General features: G+C 34.6%; 1 protein-coding gene across 2 annotated transcripts in view; it reads right to left on the reverse strand.

The window, feature by feature from the left end:
• Positions 1-3383: 3383 nt before the first annotated feature.
• gan (gigaxonin) overlaps positions 3384-19503 on the reverse strand; it is a 69034-nt gene continuing 52914 nt past the window's right edge. For both annotated transcript variants that reach the window (XM_039763481.1, XM_039763482.1), the window contains 4 exons: positions 17684-17820; positions 13593-13727; positions 8518-8627; positions 3384-5246 (listed from right to left, as the gene is read on the reverse strand). In XM_039763481.1, coding sequence (XP_039619415.1) covers positions 5065-5246; positions 8518-8627; positions 13593-13727; positions 17684-17820 — 564 coding nt within the window. In that variant the 3' untranslated portion in view covers positions 3384-5064. The remainder of the gene's footprint in view (positions 5247-8517; positions 8628-13592; positions 13728-17683; positions 17821-19503) is intronic.

The following is a 19503-nucleotide window of genomic DNA, read 5'->3' on the forward strand; positions in this document are numbered from 1 at the left end:
CATACTGGCACTATTATTACAGTACTCTGTAATGTATCATTTGTGAGGAGTATTGAGATGACTGAACAGAGTGGTGCTGTTGTCCTTGTGTGAAAAAAGATGTGAGTCCACTTCAACAGGTAAGACTATACAAGTGTAAAAAATCAAATAAGGATTTCTTTTAGGTCTATAATTCACAAAGCATTAGATTGTTCACCATAACTAAATTTAAAGTATAAAACAAAACAAAGTCATAACCAAAAGTGACAAAAAAACATAATTAATAATGCAGAACAGGCTGGTTGAGGTGTTAATTCCTGAAGATTAGCTTCAACCTCTGTGTGGAGTTTCAATGATTCTCTGTGTGGATTTTTGAAGGACTTCCTTCAAAAAGAGCCCACTCAGCAACAATGTGGCATGAAGTGCATAACAATGGCATGAGTACGTAGCTAGAAATAATCTTTAATCCTAACAAAAGACAGTACATCTCTTATTATGTTTGGAAATGATCACTCTGAGGTACCTATAACTTAATGAAAATTTTCTCAAAACCAGGACTTCTAAAATGAACCTTTACTCTCCTTTGTCAAGTATGGTAGTGGAAAGATCCTGGTTTAGGGCTACTTTTCATCCTACGGACCTATACTCTAATTATTTTTATTTTAGTTATTGTTTGGTTAATGCCTTTATGCAAGGTGGCTTACAATACTTGACAAATAAAAGAAATGTAACCAATTGTGTTTTTTCCAACTGGGGCACTGAAATTTGAAGCGACTTGCTCATCATGGTTATACACCATCAGTAGCAAAATATCTCACATCTGAAGTCCAAAGCCTTAACCACTACATGAAAAAAGAAACATATTCTGGCAGAAAACATGTTTTTCTGTTCATAAAGAAATTGACCCTTCGGCTGGTAATGTTCTGAATAATGTTGCTTAGTAAAATTTGCCAAGGTGTTTTTTTCACAGCGAATATGACTTAGTTTACTGAAAATTTTCCTGGAAATTTGTTGTGCAGCTGGCTTAGGCAAACATTTTTTTCAAGCATCCCATGTTGCTTTGCAAGCCCAGTGTGACATCACAGAGCTGTAGGAATCATGCCAGAACTTTCACTCATGCTTTCTGTAAGATTGTTGCTGACGTGGTCATCGCACAAGCACACAATACCAAAAAAAAAATGTCGTACTGTGCTTGACAGTGCTACACAATATTTTTCCCCGCATCTAACCACACTCATTTCACCAAGAGGAAACCGCATTCTTCAAATCAGGTTGTTTCAACCCCAAACCAGGCTATTCGATTGCTTTAAGTTTTTCAGTGAACTTAAAAAAGTAAAAATGGGTCCCAGAGCTTAAAAGGTTGAGAAACTCTTCAGGATTTCCATCCCACATGCATTTAAAAAAAATAAAAATAATAAAAAAAACTGCAGTATTTTAATTTGAGAGGCACATTAGCTGACCATAACGAGAATATTAACAAGTACTGTCACTGGATATGTAACACTGATCCCTTTTGTGGGCAGCACCGCATGACTAATTATGCATGCAAATTAGCCATGTGCCCAGGCACAATTCCAAAACAAACCTTTAAGGAGCCTCCTCCCTTCCTCATCAGCAAACACAGGAGACACTGTGAAAGAAATATTTACAAGACATTTCTTTCTTCTTGGTGAAAGCAACTGCACAGATAAATTGGAAACAAAACAAACATTTTAGCTCACCTTGGGCCAATTCAAATAATGGAACTAGCTGGTCCTAGCCACCGCTTTATGGTATGGCCAAAGTGTGCCCCAAGAATGGAATTCTTTCAGTGCAAGGTTTGTTTTATTTACTTAAAGTGCAAGAAACGGCTATAAACTAACATTGTTTATGGTATTCCATCTGTCTGCAAATTTTATTGTTTGAGACATGGAGGTGCATTAGTTAGCTTTGCTGCTTTACAGCTCACATTACATAATCACTCCAGCATATCTGGCATATCTTCCCTAGCCCTCATAGACACATAAGACTATTGCACCATTACAATCTATTCGATACTAATTCAGTTTCTGCTTATTTGTTGACTTCAATGCATCATGCAGAGTTTGGCAAAGTTTGCAAGAATCCCTGTCATTTCACCGAACACAAGGCAACGTGGATTCTGCAGGTTTGCTCATCACTAGTTTTGAACTATTCTACCCAAGGTGGTACTATAATGAAGAAATTTTCCTTGAGACTGGTTTGGTGATATTAAAGATCTCAAACCAATACAAATATAGCACGATCAGAAGCAAGCTGCTCATGCAAGTCAGCCACAAAATCTAAAGCAGTTTACATTTCAAAAATAATACCTCAAAACAGATGTTAGATATCACACAAGAAATGTTGGATTGGTATTGTAGTTGCAAGGATGTGGCACCAGTTACTGAATTAAAGGGTTTATTTGGGTTTTGTTTATTTGGTTTTTCACTCAGTGACCTCTCTGAACTTCCATTAATCAACATGTTTCAGTTAATAATTAAATATGCGTATTTTGTATATATTCCTGTTATTTCAGTAATCTTGATTAAATATTGACTGATGTTCAGAAAGCAAGATGATTTATTATTACATTTTAGATTATTAGATTATTATTATTTGTCTAAGGCATGAAAAATCAAGGGTTCCTTCAAAAGCAGATTTTGTGATCATAAAACACGGGCTAAATCTGTTTTTACACAAGGATATCTTATTATTTGAGCATACAGTATACCCTAAATTTCAAAAAATTCAAATCTCACAGTAGGAATGGTTATAGAAATTTCCTTTCTAAATAATAATAAAACAGAGATGGCAGAAAAGAAAGATTATCAACATTAAATATGATAAACTAGACTTTTTAGGTTTATTGTTGTTTCTGCTCACCACAAGACAGTCTCCTCAGTGCCTACACATGTAGGGAAGAAGTAGTTTTCCTACTTTGAATATACAAAATAATCAGTTTTATGTTGTTATTATTGTTGCTTGAACTGAGTGCAGTGAAATTCTTACTTGCAAGTGCTAATCAACATGCAACACATTGCTACTCTCTGGTACCATGATCAGTGAGAATGGTAGGTTAACTGATCACTATAAATTGTCCTGGCATGAGGAATTGAGAGTGTGCCCTGTGATGTGATATGTTACATTCAGAAATGGGATCTGGAATTGGTTCTGGTTCCAACACAACAAAACAGGTATGAAAAATGTATTGATGGAAGAAAGTTGCTCTGTGTTGCAACTTCCACTTAAATACCACAGTAAAAAATGACAAGCATTATTGCATCTAAAATAAACATTCTTGCATAATTACTCCATGTGACATTTACATGTAATCGGTGCAAACTTTTCTTTTCAATTAAATATCTATGATTACAGTTTTTAGGAAATATGCAATTTACATAAACTCTAATAAAAATAACATTATTTTTTTATTAGTATTAAACACTTACAGTACATAAAAATTGGGCCACCATGCAACACTGGAAGTATGAATGTTTTAGTCTACTTAAAAGTTTACACAGGAATACAAGTACTGCAACTTACACAATATAGTGCTCTCCCTCTTTAAAAAAAATACATTGAATAATAAAAATTATAAACTTTTTTTAAATTCCCGTCTGTTTAAACACCACCATTAAAAGTATGTAACCAGTTTAAAAAAAGATCATTAACATGTCTACATACAATTAACAGACTAATATTCTGACCACATTAGCAAAAAAACGCATAATAAATGTAACATATTTATTTAACCCGATCCCTTAGAAGAACATCGTCTTCAAAATAAGTTCTTTACTTTTGTAAACTGATATACTGTTAATTAGCACGTAATGTCAAGTGTAGAGAACATTGTCTTTCTTGGGAGTTAAGAACTGGCACTCTCCTGAAATAGTTCACTATTTTGCAAATGGAACATAATCTGCAAAACAAAGGAGAGCCCAGAGATACCATGTCAACGTAACATGTTATATTGTCAATTTAAATTGAGAAAGAAAAATGTAGCTGTCACTGATTTACTTGACTTTTGAGAGTTTAGCATTATTAAGTTAAGGCAGATTGTATCCAAAAACCTATGATGAGATTTAAAATTTGAGGAATGATACTTTATATTTATTTGGCAGAAAAAAGGACACACCTACCTTTGTAGCCATATACTGTATAGAATAAATATAAATCAAAATGTGTGACAGCCTCCATTTTCATGTAAAAGGTTAACTAATATTCTCTTTTAAATTTATTTATATTTGGAGTTAAATAATTTAATTTAAATCTCCTGAAAATAAACACCTAACTTATTAGTTCCAAAAGTACTTAATAATATCCTTTGAGATAAAGTGCAGCTATTTAATTTAAGTTTTGTTGTTCTAAGATCTACAAATCTTTTAAAACTAAAATCCTTTAAATTACACTTTTTTTTTTTATTTTTGGTCACTTTGTTAGGCTTTTTTGCTTCTACAACGTCATACTGCAGGAAATACCCCAAAATTTACAGAATTGTACTGTGTACCTGACACTTTCAAAATAACAATTTCTAATGGTCAGCTCTAACAAAAAAAATTAAATGGACTGTAACCACAAAATTATTTCAGTCAACCAGCAGTTTGGTCACCTTATTTCACTTTATGCATACTCCATTTTTTGCAAACAATCCTGTATTTTTTCAGTCCAATGTGTAATTCTTTCTTAATGGTATCAAAGTGAAAAAACAGTTTTATGGTACATGTCTTTTCAACTGTATGAATGTGAGAAAACATAGCAGTGCAAGTTTTTTGTTTTGTTTGACTTTTACCTTATGACACAACTATTCTGTTCAAACACTCAAATTTATAACATATACCATTATTATCTGAGGCTAACACTGGGCCATCTTAAATAGTTTTCTTCTGACAGTGAAACAGCAAATACCTGTTTTTTGGATGAGTAAATATCAAGTTTTTGATATCTGTGTGCAATTCTAATAATGTACTATAACGGCATTCTTTGTAGTGCTTTGTGAAGCTTAGATAGTGCAGTCTATTCTTTGGTACTTCCTGGTTCTTACAAATTAGGCATTTAGCAGGTTTTTGTTGTTGACATTCAAGAAACTTAGGTTGAAGGAAATCGAATGCGAAACAATCCTTGCTGAAGTTGGAGTCGGAAAAGTTTGCAATTGGCAATTCGGAGAGTTGCACACCCAGTTCTCCGTAAATCTGAGGGAAGCAAGGGTTTAGTTCGATGCCAGGTGCCAGTACTCCTCTTGAACTCCCTCACATAATCATAGCTGGTGCCTTAAACAAAAACAAATAAAAGTTCTCTTAAAATATGCATATTAAATAACAGCTACTATTTGATTCCCTGGCATACTTTGGGGCTTTATAGAGAGATAGACTGGATTACACTGACCATTTGTTTGGTTTAATTCAATGCCATTCCAACTATGCCCTTTAATCAAACTATAACACATTTTAGTTTAGTACACTACAGGATAAAAAAAAGTATCTGAAACCTAACTTTAATTTAAAGTCTACTTTCAATACATAACAGTTTATTTGATAATACTGTGATCTTTTCATATTAATATTGTATGAGGTGCAGTCAAACATAAATCAAATTCTGCCTACTGTAGTGTAAAAATGGACTGTTGGAATATACATTCAGAATTGTTTAATAAATAGAAATTGTATCTTTCACAAATAAGAAATGCAACAATGTAGTATAGAAAGAAGCACTGTCTTGCTGGTGAATTGTACAAAGATCACATTTTGCAAAAATAAAAAAAAATGTCTAATATTAGTCACGGGGTGATGGATATTGTGCATCACAAGCAGCTGGTGTTTAGTGGAAAGCTTCATAAAACCTATGCCTATGATCCCATATTATCTCTTCCTGTTTTTGAGTTTTTGCCCGTTGATTTTTGCATTTGAGGATCTGATAGGATGGGAATAGTGGGCTACAAAAAGAAGCTCTTTAAAAAAAACTTAGTGCCACTAGCACACTTTCATTACCACAAAAGTTATTAAGGATTTCCTCTTGTTTCAGAAAAGTTTCAAAAATTGTTCATAAAAGTTAAAGCTTTTTTCTACATTCCACTCATTAATAATCTTCTGAACTGCTGCTGTCCTCCTGTATCTCCTCTAAAATCAGCATTGATTTACCATGTTCTACTAAGTACTGTATGAGAACCTAGTTGAAAGAATAAGCAATTCTGGATATGTCATATAAACTTCCTGTAACTTGACAGAAATAATTGAAAATCAGATATGAAAAGTAATTCATTACACTCTGGCCCAGTTCAAAATAAGGAATGCCTGAACTAAAAAAATAACAAAAGTGAAATGAACACCATTTACATAAACATAACAGTAAAGTGGTCCATGGAATAAATAATTGAAGAATGCCGCAAGACATAGGCATAAAGAATGAGGAATACTAAAAGTAATTAACAGATTCAGGTTGGTAATCTGGTACAATTGTTGCAGTATTTACAAAGCAAAATTGAAGGCATGTCTGCAAATCAATACGTATTTTAAACTGTAAGAGATGTAATTAAAATGTGTAAGACATAAATTAAACTATTAATACTGAGCTCATGAACAATATACGGCACGTCAATGAGGATGAAAAACTTAATGAAACTGTGTAATAGCAAAATGGGTATACATCAATATTAAAACCATGTTTAGCAATTCAGTTGCCTGAAGAGCTACAATTTTTTTCACTGTACAAGATTATATAATCCCTTTAATTCACCTTCTTTAATCTTGTCAATGTTTAATAACATTGAATCACAATGGATTTAATTAGGCTTTTTCACAAGTCTTCAGAAAAACGGTCTTATTTAGCAAATTAAAAAAAAAAAAACTTCTACAAATTGATTTTAATTTATTATGATTAAAGAACAAATAATTGACTACCCAAGTATTCACCCCTTTCAAATCAGTATTTAGTTGAGTCACCTTTGGTAGCAATTACAGCCTTGAAGGTCTCTATCAGCTTTTTACATCTGGATACTTCCATTTTCCCCTATTATTATTTGCAAAACTGCTCAAGTTCTTTCAGGCTGTATGGGAACTATGAACAGCAATTTTCAAGTCTGACTCTGACTTGGTATCCCTAGAACATTAGAATTGTATTCCTATATAGATTTGTCTTGCTAGAAAAATAACTCTCCTAAGTCACAGGTTTCATGCACACTGCAGCAGATTTTTCTGTAAGATTTCCCTGTCTTTAGCCATATTCATTTTACCGTCCACGGCCACAATCCTTCTAGTGCCTGCTACAAAGAAACATCCCCACAGCATTATACTGCCACCACCATGATTTAGAATGAGGATGGTGCCTTTTCGAGTAGTATAGTGTTTCATCAAAACCAGCATTTAGCATTATGATCAAAACCTCAATTTTATTCTCATCAGACCACAGATCCTTGTACATCATTTCTCAGTCTCTCACACACTTCTTTGCATACTCCAGCTGAAATGTGGTATGAACATTTTTCTCTTTCTCACTGACAATCTCTCACCTCAGCCACAGAAGCCTGTAACTCCTTCAGAGTTAAGGTTAGGACAGATGGCTCTAGACAGATTTAGAGCTGTATCATATTCTTTCTATTTAGCGATTTGGAAATGTTCTTGTATCCTTCTACAATAACCTTTACACAGTGTTATTTGGAGTGTTCCATTGTCTTCACACTCTAGCTTTTGCCTGGACACTGACACACCACAAGTCGGACCTTCCAAATACGGGTGCAGTTATACTACAATCACTTAAGACACTTTGACTGCACACAGGTGATCACCATATGCGATTTCTAAGCAGTTGCACCAGTAATGATTTAGGTGTAAGATGAATGAGGTGAATATTTAGGTAATCAGCTATTTTATGTTTAATAATTGTGATAAATTTAAATCAATTTGTAGAGATTTAAATTTATTTTTCTAATGGTCAGAGTCAAAAAAGTCTAATTAAATCCACTGCAATTCAACAATTAAATGTGAAGAAGTCCATTGGTGGGAAGTGAATACTTTATTTTGAGTTTTGCTATACACTTTCAAAATAGGTACTTATCAAATGTTGCTTTGCAATTTAAAATGATATAATGTTTTGAAACAACCATGTACAGAATTTTCTATATTTTAGGAAGCAACTGGAGTATACATTTTCCCCTAGTGTTTGGCTTAAGTTTTGTCACTTGTACTTTGGGCATCTTTTCATGTATACTAAGCATTTTTGTTTGCAGCCTAAAGCTTAATTCTGCATACAAATATGTCACTGACTGATACAAAGAGGATTACTGTTACCAGTGTTATAAACACTATCAGTTTATACCTCAAATGTTTATTTTGTCTTCATTGGGTACCATCTTTTTTGTTTATGTACTGTATGCTTCCTCTGCATTCACAAAAGCAATTACCCACTGAGTGACTTGGCTTAGAATGCAAAGGGAGGAAAGATGACTTGCAATGCCATAAACTGAAAAAAAAGTTTACTGAATACACCAACACATAATTCAATTGCAATTCTCATCAAAAGCTCTTAAAACAAATATTTGGAATTTACCTGTGTCTAAATCTCCAACTACATAGATACTGGCTCCAATTGGCACAGCACCATATACAAATGATGATGAACTAGGAATACATAGGTTCTGGTCATCCAAATGCAACCACCTTAAAATTAAAAAACAAACAAATAAAAAATAAGGTTATTATTTAAAAATATAAACAGACCTAGAAACAATGTCAATTATAGCTGTATATAAGAACTGGTCAAGGATAATGGGAACTATTAAATAACAACTAAAAGCTAATGTTTCAGGTGTCAATGTATCTTAACTTTCTCAATCACTCCCATCAAAATTACAGTAGCTACTGTATTAATTGTGTATAAGATTTTTTTTGATTTTAAGTACTGTACATAAACATACTGAAGAAGAAAATAGGAGGATACATCACTGCAATTGCTGGACAATAATCCAGATTTAGGAATGTCAGGAGCTAGAACCTGGCCCAAGTAAAACTGGGTAAATGGCATGAATTAATTGTACATGGAATGCCAGTCTATCACATTCCACTTACACGTACGCCCTACACTCAACATACTGTAGGAAAATTTTGAGACTCCACTCAATTCACCATAATGTAGCTGTTTTTTAAAATGTGGCAGAAAGAAAAATTCTCAAACAAGGTTGAAATGTGAAATCATCTGCTCAGTTTTAATCTGCACTAATACAGTATATATTAAAAACAACACTATGGACAGGGATACATAAAGGAGTAAGTGACTATGCAGTACCATTCTCATCTTCTGAAACTAATAATCTACTATAGGTTCATGTGGAGGCAGAACCTTTCCCAGCAGTAGTGGGAATGAAACAGTATACCTCTCTGTTTATAATCTCACAAATATGTACACTCATTCATACTGGACCTGTGTACTTCTAGAACAGGCAATTAATCTGACATGAACAAATTTAGTGTTTTGTTTTGTAATCTGAGCACCTACAAAATAAAAACTATGTGGATATGGAAAGACCTGTAGGGCTGCCAAACAAAAACTATTGGGTACTAAACTCAGGATCTTACAGCCAGTAAACAGCAGTGTAACTGATTGTGCCACTGTTCCACCCTTTAACAATGATAAAAGGAATATAAATAACATGGGAAAGTTAGAAAAACGTTGATCAGATAAGGCTTATGACCACTCTATTTAGTACAGCAGCAGATGACGTGGTATACAAAATAATGGAGTTATTGTATTTAGATATGAGGCAAATTGCTCCTTTATCTTTAATTGATATCAAGGCTTGTTCCTCATCCTCTAAAGCACAGTATACAGTAAATATGCACACATTTCTCTTGTATATGTTCAACTGTGATTTTGTAGACTACAAATCTTCCAGGCAGGGGGCTTATTTGAACTGCATACTGTTTCTGGGAGGATATGCAAAATATTAACCCTAATAATATAAATGCAAATAATGTGGAGAGGTGCAGCTGCCTCACATATACAGAGCCTTTTGTTCAAATACAGGCTTGGTAACTGCCTTTGTAGAGTTTACATTTCCCTATAGTATCAGCATAGGCTTTTTGCAAGCAGTGCACTTTTCTTTTATATCCTAAACAAATGCAAATTAAATTGTTTAGTGATTCTACCCTGGTTCATATGAGCAAGTGTAAGTGGTCTAGAGTTAGTTTCGGTCTTGTCCACAGTACTACTGTAATAAGGTCTGGCCTTCTGTGACCCTTAAGCTGATGTCACATTACATGCCTTCGAGTCAGAGGGATGTCAAACTTGATGACTGCACTGTGGAGCCTGTTGCCTGATCATGTCATATTGTACTGCTAGAAATCACAGCCTTTGTCACTTTAGATGACTGTGTAACAAATTTCCAGCAAATATCGCAAGCTCACCCCATTTTCTAACAGCCAGTAGCTTCTTGCCAGACAAAGCCAGTTCCCATGTAAAGAATTTACAATTACGGCAAGTTCATTCACAGTCTCTGACCTTTTTTTTTTTCTTTTTCTATAGTAATATGATATGTAAAACATACATCATCAGGCAAATGTATCTCTCTTCTGTTTGTGAATTCAAAAATAGCTATGTTCCTTATTTCTCGTAGTTGCATCATATGGGTGAGTGCTTATTGATTGTCAGCTCTCATGCACAAAAAGACTGTCTCTAAACATAAAACAAAATATGTGGAAATATGTATTTGATTTTTCTTAACAAAAAGATCAAAAGTCAAAGATTGATTGGACTGTTGCTAAGGATGTCAGACTACACGACTGCATCCATCCTGCTAAGATTATGTAAGTAACGTCAGAAACTGAAAATATCTGGAAATGTCATGTAATGTGACATGGACGTAACTTGCATTGTGAGTTTTAGCATCTGTACTTACTGCTGCAAATGACTAATAAATTTGTTATTAATGTAGCTATTTGTGGTATTTTGACTTCATAAAATTAGTACACACAAAGTAATATGTACTTTTCAAGAAAAGTTTCAACTTCAGAAAACACCTTTGTCTTCGTTATTTCTGATGCATGCAAACAACAAACAAACTTGTATGTATATGTAATGGTAAATATACGGTGTAAATTTCAGGATTTTCTAGATTTTTTTTGTGTGGGAATTTTTATATTTATTTAAATAGGCATCACCATCTTAGGACCAAAAACTAGATAAGTGGGTTTGATGAATAATTATGTAGCTTTGTACTTTTTACAATGTGGCAGACTGATGTGAGAATTCTCTAGTTTGACAGTGTATACTCAAAAAATATCCTGTTGGCATCAGAATATAATAGAATTGCTTCTAGTGATAGCATAAAATAGAGGGATTACTAAAAGGAGAATGATTTAAAATGTAGGCAAATGATTATGCCACATTTATTTACTATTTTAACTATTTTACTATTAGGTTGTTTTGTGTTAAATGTTTCATTTTTGGATTAATAATTTCTCCCATTAGCCTGCTTCCAAGTGGGTTTGTAGTGTCACTCATGCACACTGTTGTTTACAATAAAAACCTCCACCTACAACTGTCATTAAGAACGGAAACTTACTGCCCTTCCATCAAAAATAGATAATGGCAAATGTGTGCAATAAATGTAATCATTTCTAATTTCATTTTGCTGTGTTACACACATATCTATGAAATTATGGAGACCTATTCTGTGACAACAGGTGTTTTCCCTTCTTATTTCTGGATGCTCAGAATTAAGAAGACAACTTCAAAACCAATAGAAATCTTTGAAAAGGACACTGCAGAAGTACCCTGGCTCAAAAGCCTAAGTATTAAGAGAATAATCTCTGAATAAACTAAGTTATATTGTGTTTAAACTACATCTCTGTATCCCACTATGTGTAAATACACATTTCTGTATACATAATATAAAATAAAAATAAATTTCTTATGCTATACTAAGTTATCTATTTGTCCCCATTGGCAAATTGAAAGGCCAAATTAAGAACATTGAGATCATTGATTTGGCAGGAATAACTTAAAAAGTCACAGTTACAGTAAATGTCAAACCTATAAAGCTGACCAAAATATACGGTATAAATTACTAACTTCACTTAAGACAGTGGTTATGTCTATACTATACTTTCATTCTATACACAGTAAATGCAAAATAAATTACTAACTGCAAAATTTCTCACTATTTTCACAAGTATGAATTTTAATTGAGAGGTGCCATGTTATCTGGTAATAACATGTCTAAGATTACGATGTGTATCATGGTGTATTGTGGCATGGCTATCCTGAGGTAATGTGTGTAATGATATTTTTTTGGGCCTAATCCACCATTACACAATGCTGTCAATCAAATTTGAACAGTTTTGAGTTTTTCTTCTGGAGAAATTAGGCTAGTGGGTGCTATGCCATAGCAGGTAATTTGCCTTGAATTACAAACAAAAAGTAATAAGCACAGTGCTTCTGCAAATATTGAAGGGTTGGATCTAAGCCAAATCAGTAGAAAGAAATATGTCATTGACGCAAACATTGTACAGGTTCAGCCCTAATCCAGAATTTTACAATATTTGCATCTTTGTATCTTTCTAGAACACCCAACCTCAATTCCTCCAGTCCAAGCACTTGAAAACGCTGGGGTTTCAGTGAGAGCACAATAGACACTGAGCAAAAGACTTGACACTGTGAGAAAATGAAAAGTTAAAATAGCTGTTATCCATTCAGGGTCTCAGTAGCACAAGTGAAGCTTAATGATCAGTGTGTACATTGTAATGAGCATGGTGAAAAAGAGACATGCAGATTACTGCAGCTATTTGGCTCCATGCATTTAAGATGTGCTTCTGTCTGCTACACTATATTTCTGTCATTTTGACTATTGCACCACTACATAACATAGCACATCTAAAGCATATAGATAAGCATTGTGGTCAATGTATATGCAGTTAGTTAAAGCACTGCAGCTATATTCTGACATGGCATGTTTGCATTTCCAATTACATAGTAATGTTAACTCCCTTTAGTTATGTGTTTAGACAAGCAGTCAGAAGGTGTGTGATGTGCAAGTTTGTCTGTTATACTTCTGTTGTCGTCAGTCACATTTACTTCTTTGGGAATTTTGAGTACTGTACTGTTCATCTCCAATGGCACTTTACCAGCTCTCTTAACAGCAGTCTTTTTAACCTCCTTTTGACAGGGTGCGACATACTGTTTACTTCAAATGCATACCATACAATTCATATTTTCACTAACATATTACACTATCGTCATAACTGAACAACAGCAGTTTCAGTTTTGGATTTTGTAATTTCAACATAGGGATGCTCAACCTATATTACCAAATTTTTCAAGATAATACAAGATAACACTCATCATTTTCTTTGAAATTTTAATGTAATAAAAGGAACAATTTGGTTGGCATGCAGCCTGAATACTTAGGTAATGAACACTAAATTTGCAGTTGGTATGACAGGACTTCCCCAGAATGTCACACAGAATTGCAATATCAATTTTTAAAGGGTTCTGCATTTTTGATAACTCAAGAACAGTTATAAAGTTTTCACATTGGAACACATTTTCTGAAATAACATTAGACATGCAATGTATATGAAAAATATTGTAAAATTTAACAACAGATTCATTAACTAGGTTTTTCTAACCTTTTAAATTCATCATGATAAAATTCTGATTTACAAGTCAACATTTCTCCTGCTTGAGCATCTTCAGTTTCCCGACTACGAACCCCACCAAAAACATAAAGCTCCTGTCCAACACCACAGGCAACAGCTCCAAACCTGAAAAAGAACCATATTGTTATATACTGCAGAGCAAAATCATATAGTAAAATCAAGTTGTACAGTGGTTTAGTATAACACCATTCTTTTACAAAAAGTACCAATTATTCATTAATAAACTCAAAATGAGTAATTTACAATATATTTTTCTTTTTCCATCCTTACGTATTCATAAACATTCGTGCGGCACCTGTTTGTTTGCTGAATTGTCTTGAATCAGAACCCCCAACCCACCTGGCACTCACTCCCTTATCACCACAAGGTGTATGAAGGTGCTGCACGAATCCTGGCCAAGTCAGGCGTCAAAATAGCACACAAACCCATGAACAATCTGCGCACGGTCCTTTTTAATGCTAAAAACAAGAAATCGACAGCTGAAACACGAAATGCAGTTTACAGCATTCTGTGCAGTTCTTGCTCAGTGGTATACATAGGACAAACATCAAAAAGAATCGCAACATGTATACAGGAACATCACAATGCTGTCAGAAGAAAGGACTCACGATCACTGATCTACACGCATACTAAATCAACGGGACGTACATTTAACTGCGACAATGTACAAGTAAAATTTAAAGCCAGTACTAAAAGTGCCAGAGAGCTGGTTGAATCTTGGCTATCAAATGAGATCGTCATCAACAGACACTTGGACATAAACCCAGCATATGCAAACTCAAGAGGAACATGATCGTGATTAGCAAAACTTTACACCCGATAAATCCCCCCTACCTGATCACACTGACTTAGCCACCTCCCCACCAAATAATTTTTGCTTTTATATTGCCTATAATTCTTGTAAGTCTAAGCATTATCCTCTGATGAAGGCCCCTGGCAGGGGTTGAAAGCTCAGGAATAAAAACTACTTTATGATACGTGATTCATTTTTTCTTCCTTTGTGGATCTCCAGCTGCAAATAAAATATATGATACAAATTAAAAAAAAAAAAAGAACACTATAAACATTATACTAAGAAGTGTTGAACAATAATGAATGTTGTTAATGAAAATGTGACTACAATACTTTCCCTGTGTTACGCAGATAGACTGAAAAGTGCAAAACATGCTTCCTCACCAGGCAGCACAATTTCTGATAAAAGCTTCTGCTAACCTAAGCAGGCAGTTCTTATCTTCAACAGAACAATATCAACTCTGTTAAAGATTATGATTAAACCTCCAGCCTCTTACAAGAAATAATATTTTAGAGATTCTCCCTAGTGTTTTAGATTGCACTTTTGTGCTATGCCCAAGAAGATTCTTTTTGTGGGTTTGTCTTTTTCAGGTCTCACTGGGTTCTTCTGGATATCAGTTGCTGGAGTAACCTGAGACTGATTATGAAGATGAACTCAAGTTCTGTACAGCACCACTTTCAAGTCTGCTGTGTAATGTCTGCTTCCTGTGCACTGATAATTGTATGCATTTACTGACCCTCTTTTTTGAAATAAAGAGCTGGAGTTCAAACAGTCATTTTTAGTCAGTTAAGCACCCCAGAAAAGCCACTGTATGAACTGTGCAAATGTCTTATGCTACCCAATTAAATTATTTTTATAGCCAGTTTTCCAGGTGGCTATTTGTTGTTACCCATTAAAAATACTAGAATAAATACAAATAAACATTTATACTAAGATGAATTTCTTGTGTTTCCAGTCTTATTGGTTACCTTGTAAAATAACTGGAATAACATGGGTTTGGTTCCAAAAAAAAAATCTGCATCTGATGAAGAGTATTTAAAAGTCACTTCCATGAGAGACTGATGGAAATCCTGTGAAGTTCTTAGTATCTGGCAAAGTTAAATTAACATCAAAGTACATAGTTCAACCACATGAACATGTCTAAAAACAAATGGCATGCAGGTAAGCATTTTTGCAGAAAGTCAAAAAATTAGAAGAGAGTAAGTGAAAGGCCACAAAGCTGGCAGTTCTCATTTTCATACAGGACAAGATCATGATTTACAAGAAACACATTTAGAGATGGAGTGACCCCTAGTGGCAGAAATATCTTATGGAATAAAGTGACCAAAGTTTATAAACTTTGGCTCACAAAAATGCCAGTATATACACAGGTGGCGAAAAATGCATTGATGCCTGTTTTAAGCTTTCTGTGAAGCACAGTGGTGGCTCTATCAATGTCGGGAGATGTATTTAAACCATGGTTTGGCGAATCTGGTCAAAATCAATGGAATGATAACTGCCGAGATATTTATGTGTGTTTGTTTATATATGTAGGTGTGTATATTATCTGTAATCACCCACAGACAGTATGTACACATAATAAATGAACTGCTCATACATAGCATTGAGATTCACCCTGTACTTTGCACAGCTTTAACTGTATGATCCAGCACTGCAAACATGTCACTCATCATGCTCTGCTCCTACTTGACTTTGATCCCCTCAAGTAAAATAAATTATGGTATAGTACTCACAATGTGAGTTTGATTCAGCAGAGTGGCAACAACCCCCTGGCCGCCTTTTTTATAACTTTTAACATTAAAGTATTTAAATAACCCAAATGAGAGGTTGTTTATTATTTAATCTTAATTACGCATTTGAATGAGCATTTCTACACTTTATGAAAAACAACATTTCATTCTTTGTTCCTTTTCCAAATGTGACTGTTCTACTATAATTGGACCTATTAGAGAACAGACCGGGTTTTTGTATGAATAGGCTTACAGGTTTCAGATGGGATATCACTAAAATAAACTTCTACAGTTTGGGCAAGGATAAAGAACTAAAGAGAGATTATGGAAAGTATTCCAACTATAGTTCCTTAAAACAAAAAATAAAGTTAAAATGAAAGGTGCGGGAGAAATAGATATAGGCTAAAAAGACGGATATGTCTTAGTGCATGCACAACACTTTTGAGGCATCCATCCATCCATTATCCAACCCACTATATCCTAACACAGGGGTCTGCTGGAGCCAATGCCAGCCAGCACAGGGCGCAAGGCAGGAACAAATCCCGGGCAGGGCGCCAGCCCACCGCAGGGCACACACACACAACAACAACAACATTTATTTATATAGCACATTTTCATACAAACAGTAGCTCAAAGTGCTACACACACACCAAGCACACACTAGGGACAATTTAGGATCACCAAAGCACCTAACCTACATGTCTTTGGACTGTGGGAGGAAACCGGATCACCTGGAGGAAACCCATGCAGACACAGGGAGAACATGCAAACTCCACGCAGGGAGGACCCGGGAAGCAACTTTTGAAGCAGGGGAAGATTTTATTTCCTTTTGTTCCATAAAAGAAAAAGGGAACTCAAGGGGAGAAATTAATGAGGCCAAGAAATAAAAACTGTCAAGTGAGACCTCCAAACATTTCATACATTTTACAATGTTCTTGGCTTCTGTCACTGTGTTTCTGTTCATCTTTATTTCACAAACTTAAACTTGTTATTACAACATACAGATCTTAGCAAAAAGATTAATATACTGTATTTTCAAAAAATTTAAAACTGCATTGTATATTAAGAGAACTTTAATATTACACATTTAATTAATGAAAAATGTTAAAATATAAATACAACTGAATTACATTTATAGTTGCTGTATATCCGAAAAATTCAATGAAAATACTATATATCTATATGTCCATTTTATCTATTCATTTATTTAATTCAGAGACACAGGAGCCAGAGCCTATCCTGGCATCACTACAAGCAAGACAAGAACCAGTTATTCTAAAGTTTACTTACATTTGACTAATTTAGAGAAAACTATTAGCCAAACCTGCACATCTTTGGAATGCATGTGAAAATGTGTTTGGGGTGATGGGAGGAGGGCTGGGGGAACCCACATAGGCAGCAAATGGGCTTCAAAAGCCACCATAGTTAAAACAAATAAATAGGATAAAAATGATTTTAAAAAGCATGATTACACAAAAAGGAGTACAAGTTATTACAATAAAGTAACAAAACATACTCTGTTCATCTGCAAAGCTTACCTTCTTTCTTTTAATGGGCAAATGGCTGTCCACTGCTGTGTCTTTGGGTCATAACACTCAACAGACTCATACAACTTTCCATAGCAGCCACCACCCATGGCATATATCCTTTTGTTCATTGTTGCATAGCATCCAATCTGTTTGAAATGGGACAGGTTAATGTCATTATTATAACTATTCACTTAACAGGATTATGAAACTTGCTGTTCAATATATGTATTCACTTTAAATTAGTCCTGGGAAAGTTAACGTGTTCAGTTTTTCAAGTAATATGGCCTGTTTAATGAGTTAAAAAATATTGTCACATCCAGGGGCAGCAACAAGGCAAACGCCTCAGGCAGTGCTTGGGTCAAGACAACATTTTCGGGTATTTCTTTTTCTTTAACATTACAAAACAATAATACGTACAAAAAAGTTAGGTGTATACCTAAATAATTACATACAAATACAGTACCCGGTTCACAACGATGTGGCACTGGTGTTCCATTTTCTGGATTTATACATACTAACATACTATAGATGCAGGGGAGTGTGAGGGGGTTTACAACAGTCCTGGTTCAATGCTAGAGAAAAGCTGCAAAGGTAAAAATTACAATGTCATTTTTTTCATTTCATGTTTCTGAAAGATGACTGAATCAAACTAATATCACAAAAGTGTTAAATAAGTTATCTTTAAGTGGCAGTAAAACCAAAATAAGTCTCTAGTATCTGTATTTAACTCACCAGTCTGCAAGTCAGCATACACTGCTGACTGCCCTAATACAATGACAAAATTCTACAAAATACAAGTGTAATTATTATCCCTACACCAGTTCAAGTTTGCAGTATCTTCGCTAATTTATGCAAAGAACACAACGTAAGCATCCAAGTAATGCACTGTGTCAGTTTTTAGGTGAGATAGCAGATACGGAGATATTTAATAGCATGCCAGGAAAAAACGAATAGGTAGAGCTGTGTATTCTGTTCTTCTGTGGTGGCACATTTTTTGTAACCCAAAAAATCCCAAGACATGATTCCACCAACCAGGAAAGCGTTAAATCTATACATGTGCTAAACTGTGTGCAAAACAGTGATCACAGAGCTGCTTTTATGTTTATAGAGTTTTAACACAAGTTTTAAAGTTTACTCATTTAAGAGATGATTGTTTCCATTAAATCAGTCTTCAGCAACACTCTCAAAATCAACAGTTGCTTCAAATATTAAATTTTTACTTTGATTCTACATTAAATTTGTAATTCAGTGTGCATTTACTTCATGATTTATATATTAATTTCAAAACTACATGTTTTAATGTTAGATGTTATTAATTACGTAATTAAGTAGTGGTGTAGTGGATGGGTGGTGAACGCTGGCGTGACTGCTCGCCTCTGCCCCCCCCCTTTTTTTTAGAGGTTAAATTCTTAAATACTTTTTAATTAACTTCTTTTAAGCATTTCTTGAACTCATAACAACTTTTGTGGACTTTCTGTGAACTCTTCAAGTAAGCTTTAAACTTTTTGACCAAATTGAACTCGATTTGAAATCTTATCGGGATTGCTGGGTGAGGTTAACAACTTCTAACGATGGCAGTATCAGTGCAAGGAAACTGTCTTGTGCTGGCCCTTTGCCACCTGTCGACGATGATTCAGCAGGTTTTGGGCCTGTATCAATATTCGGCGGCGGATCTTCTTCGACTTCGACCAAGGTTGACTGGATCTCCTAAGGACGTCCTGTTAACCTTCCCGGACATCTTTTTTCAGCCACGATGGAGATATATCCACAGAGGTTCCCACCGGAATTTTCAACAGGGTACTCGAGCTCCAATAACCTCTTACTGGTCC

Source organism: Polypterus senegalus, chromosome 9 (assembly GCF_016835505.1).
Source record: "Polypterus senegalus isolate Bchr_013 chromosome 9, ASM1683550v1, whole genome shotgun sequence".
In the NCBI taxonomy this organism is placed as follows: domain Eukaryota; kingdom Metazoa; phylum Chordata; class Cladistia; order Polypteriformes; family Polypteridae; genus Polypterus; species Polypterus senegalus.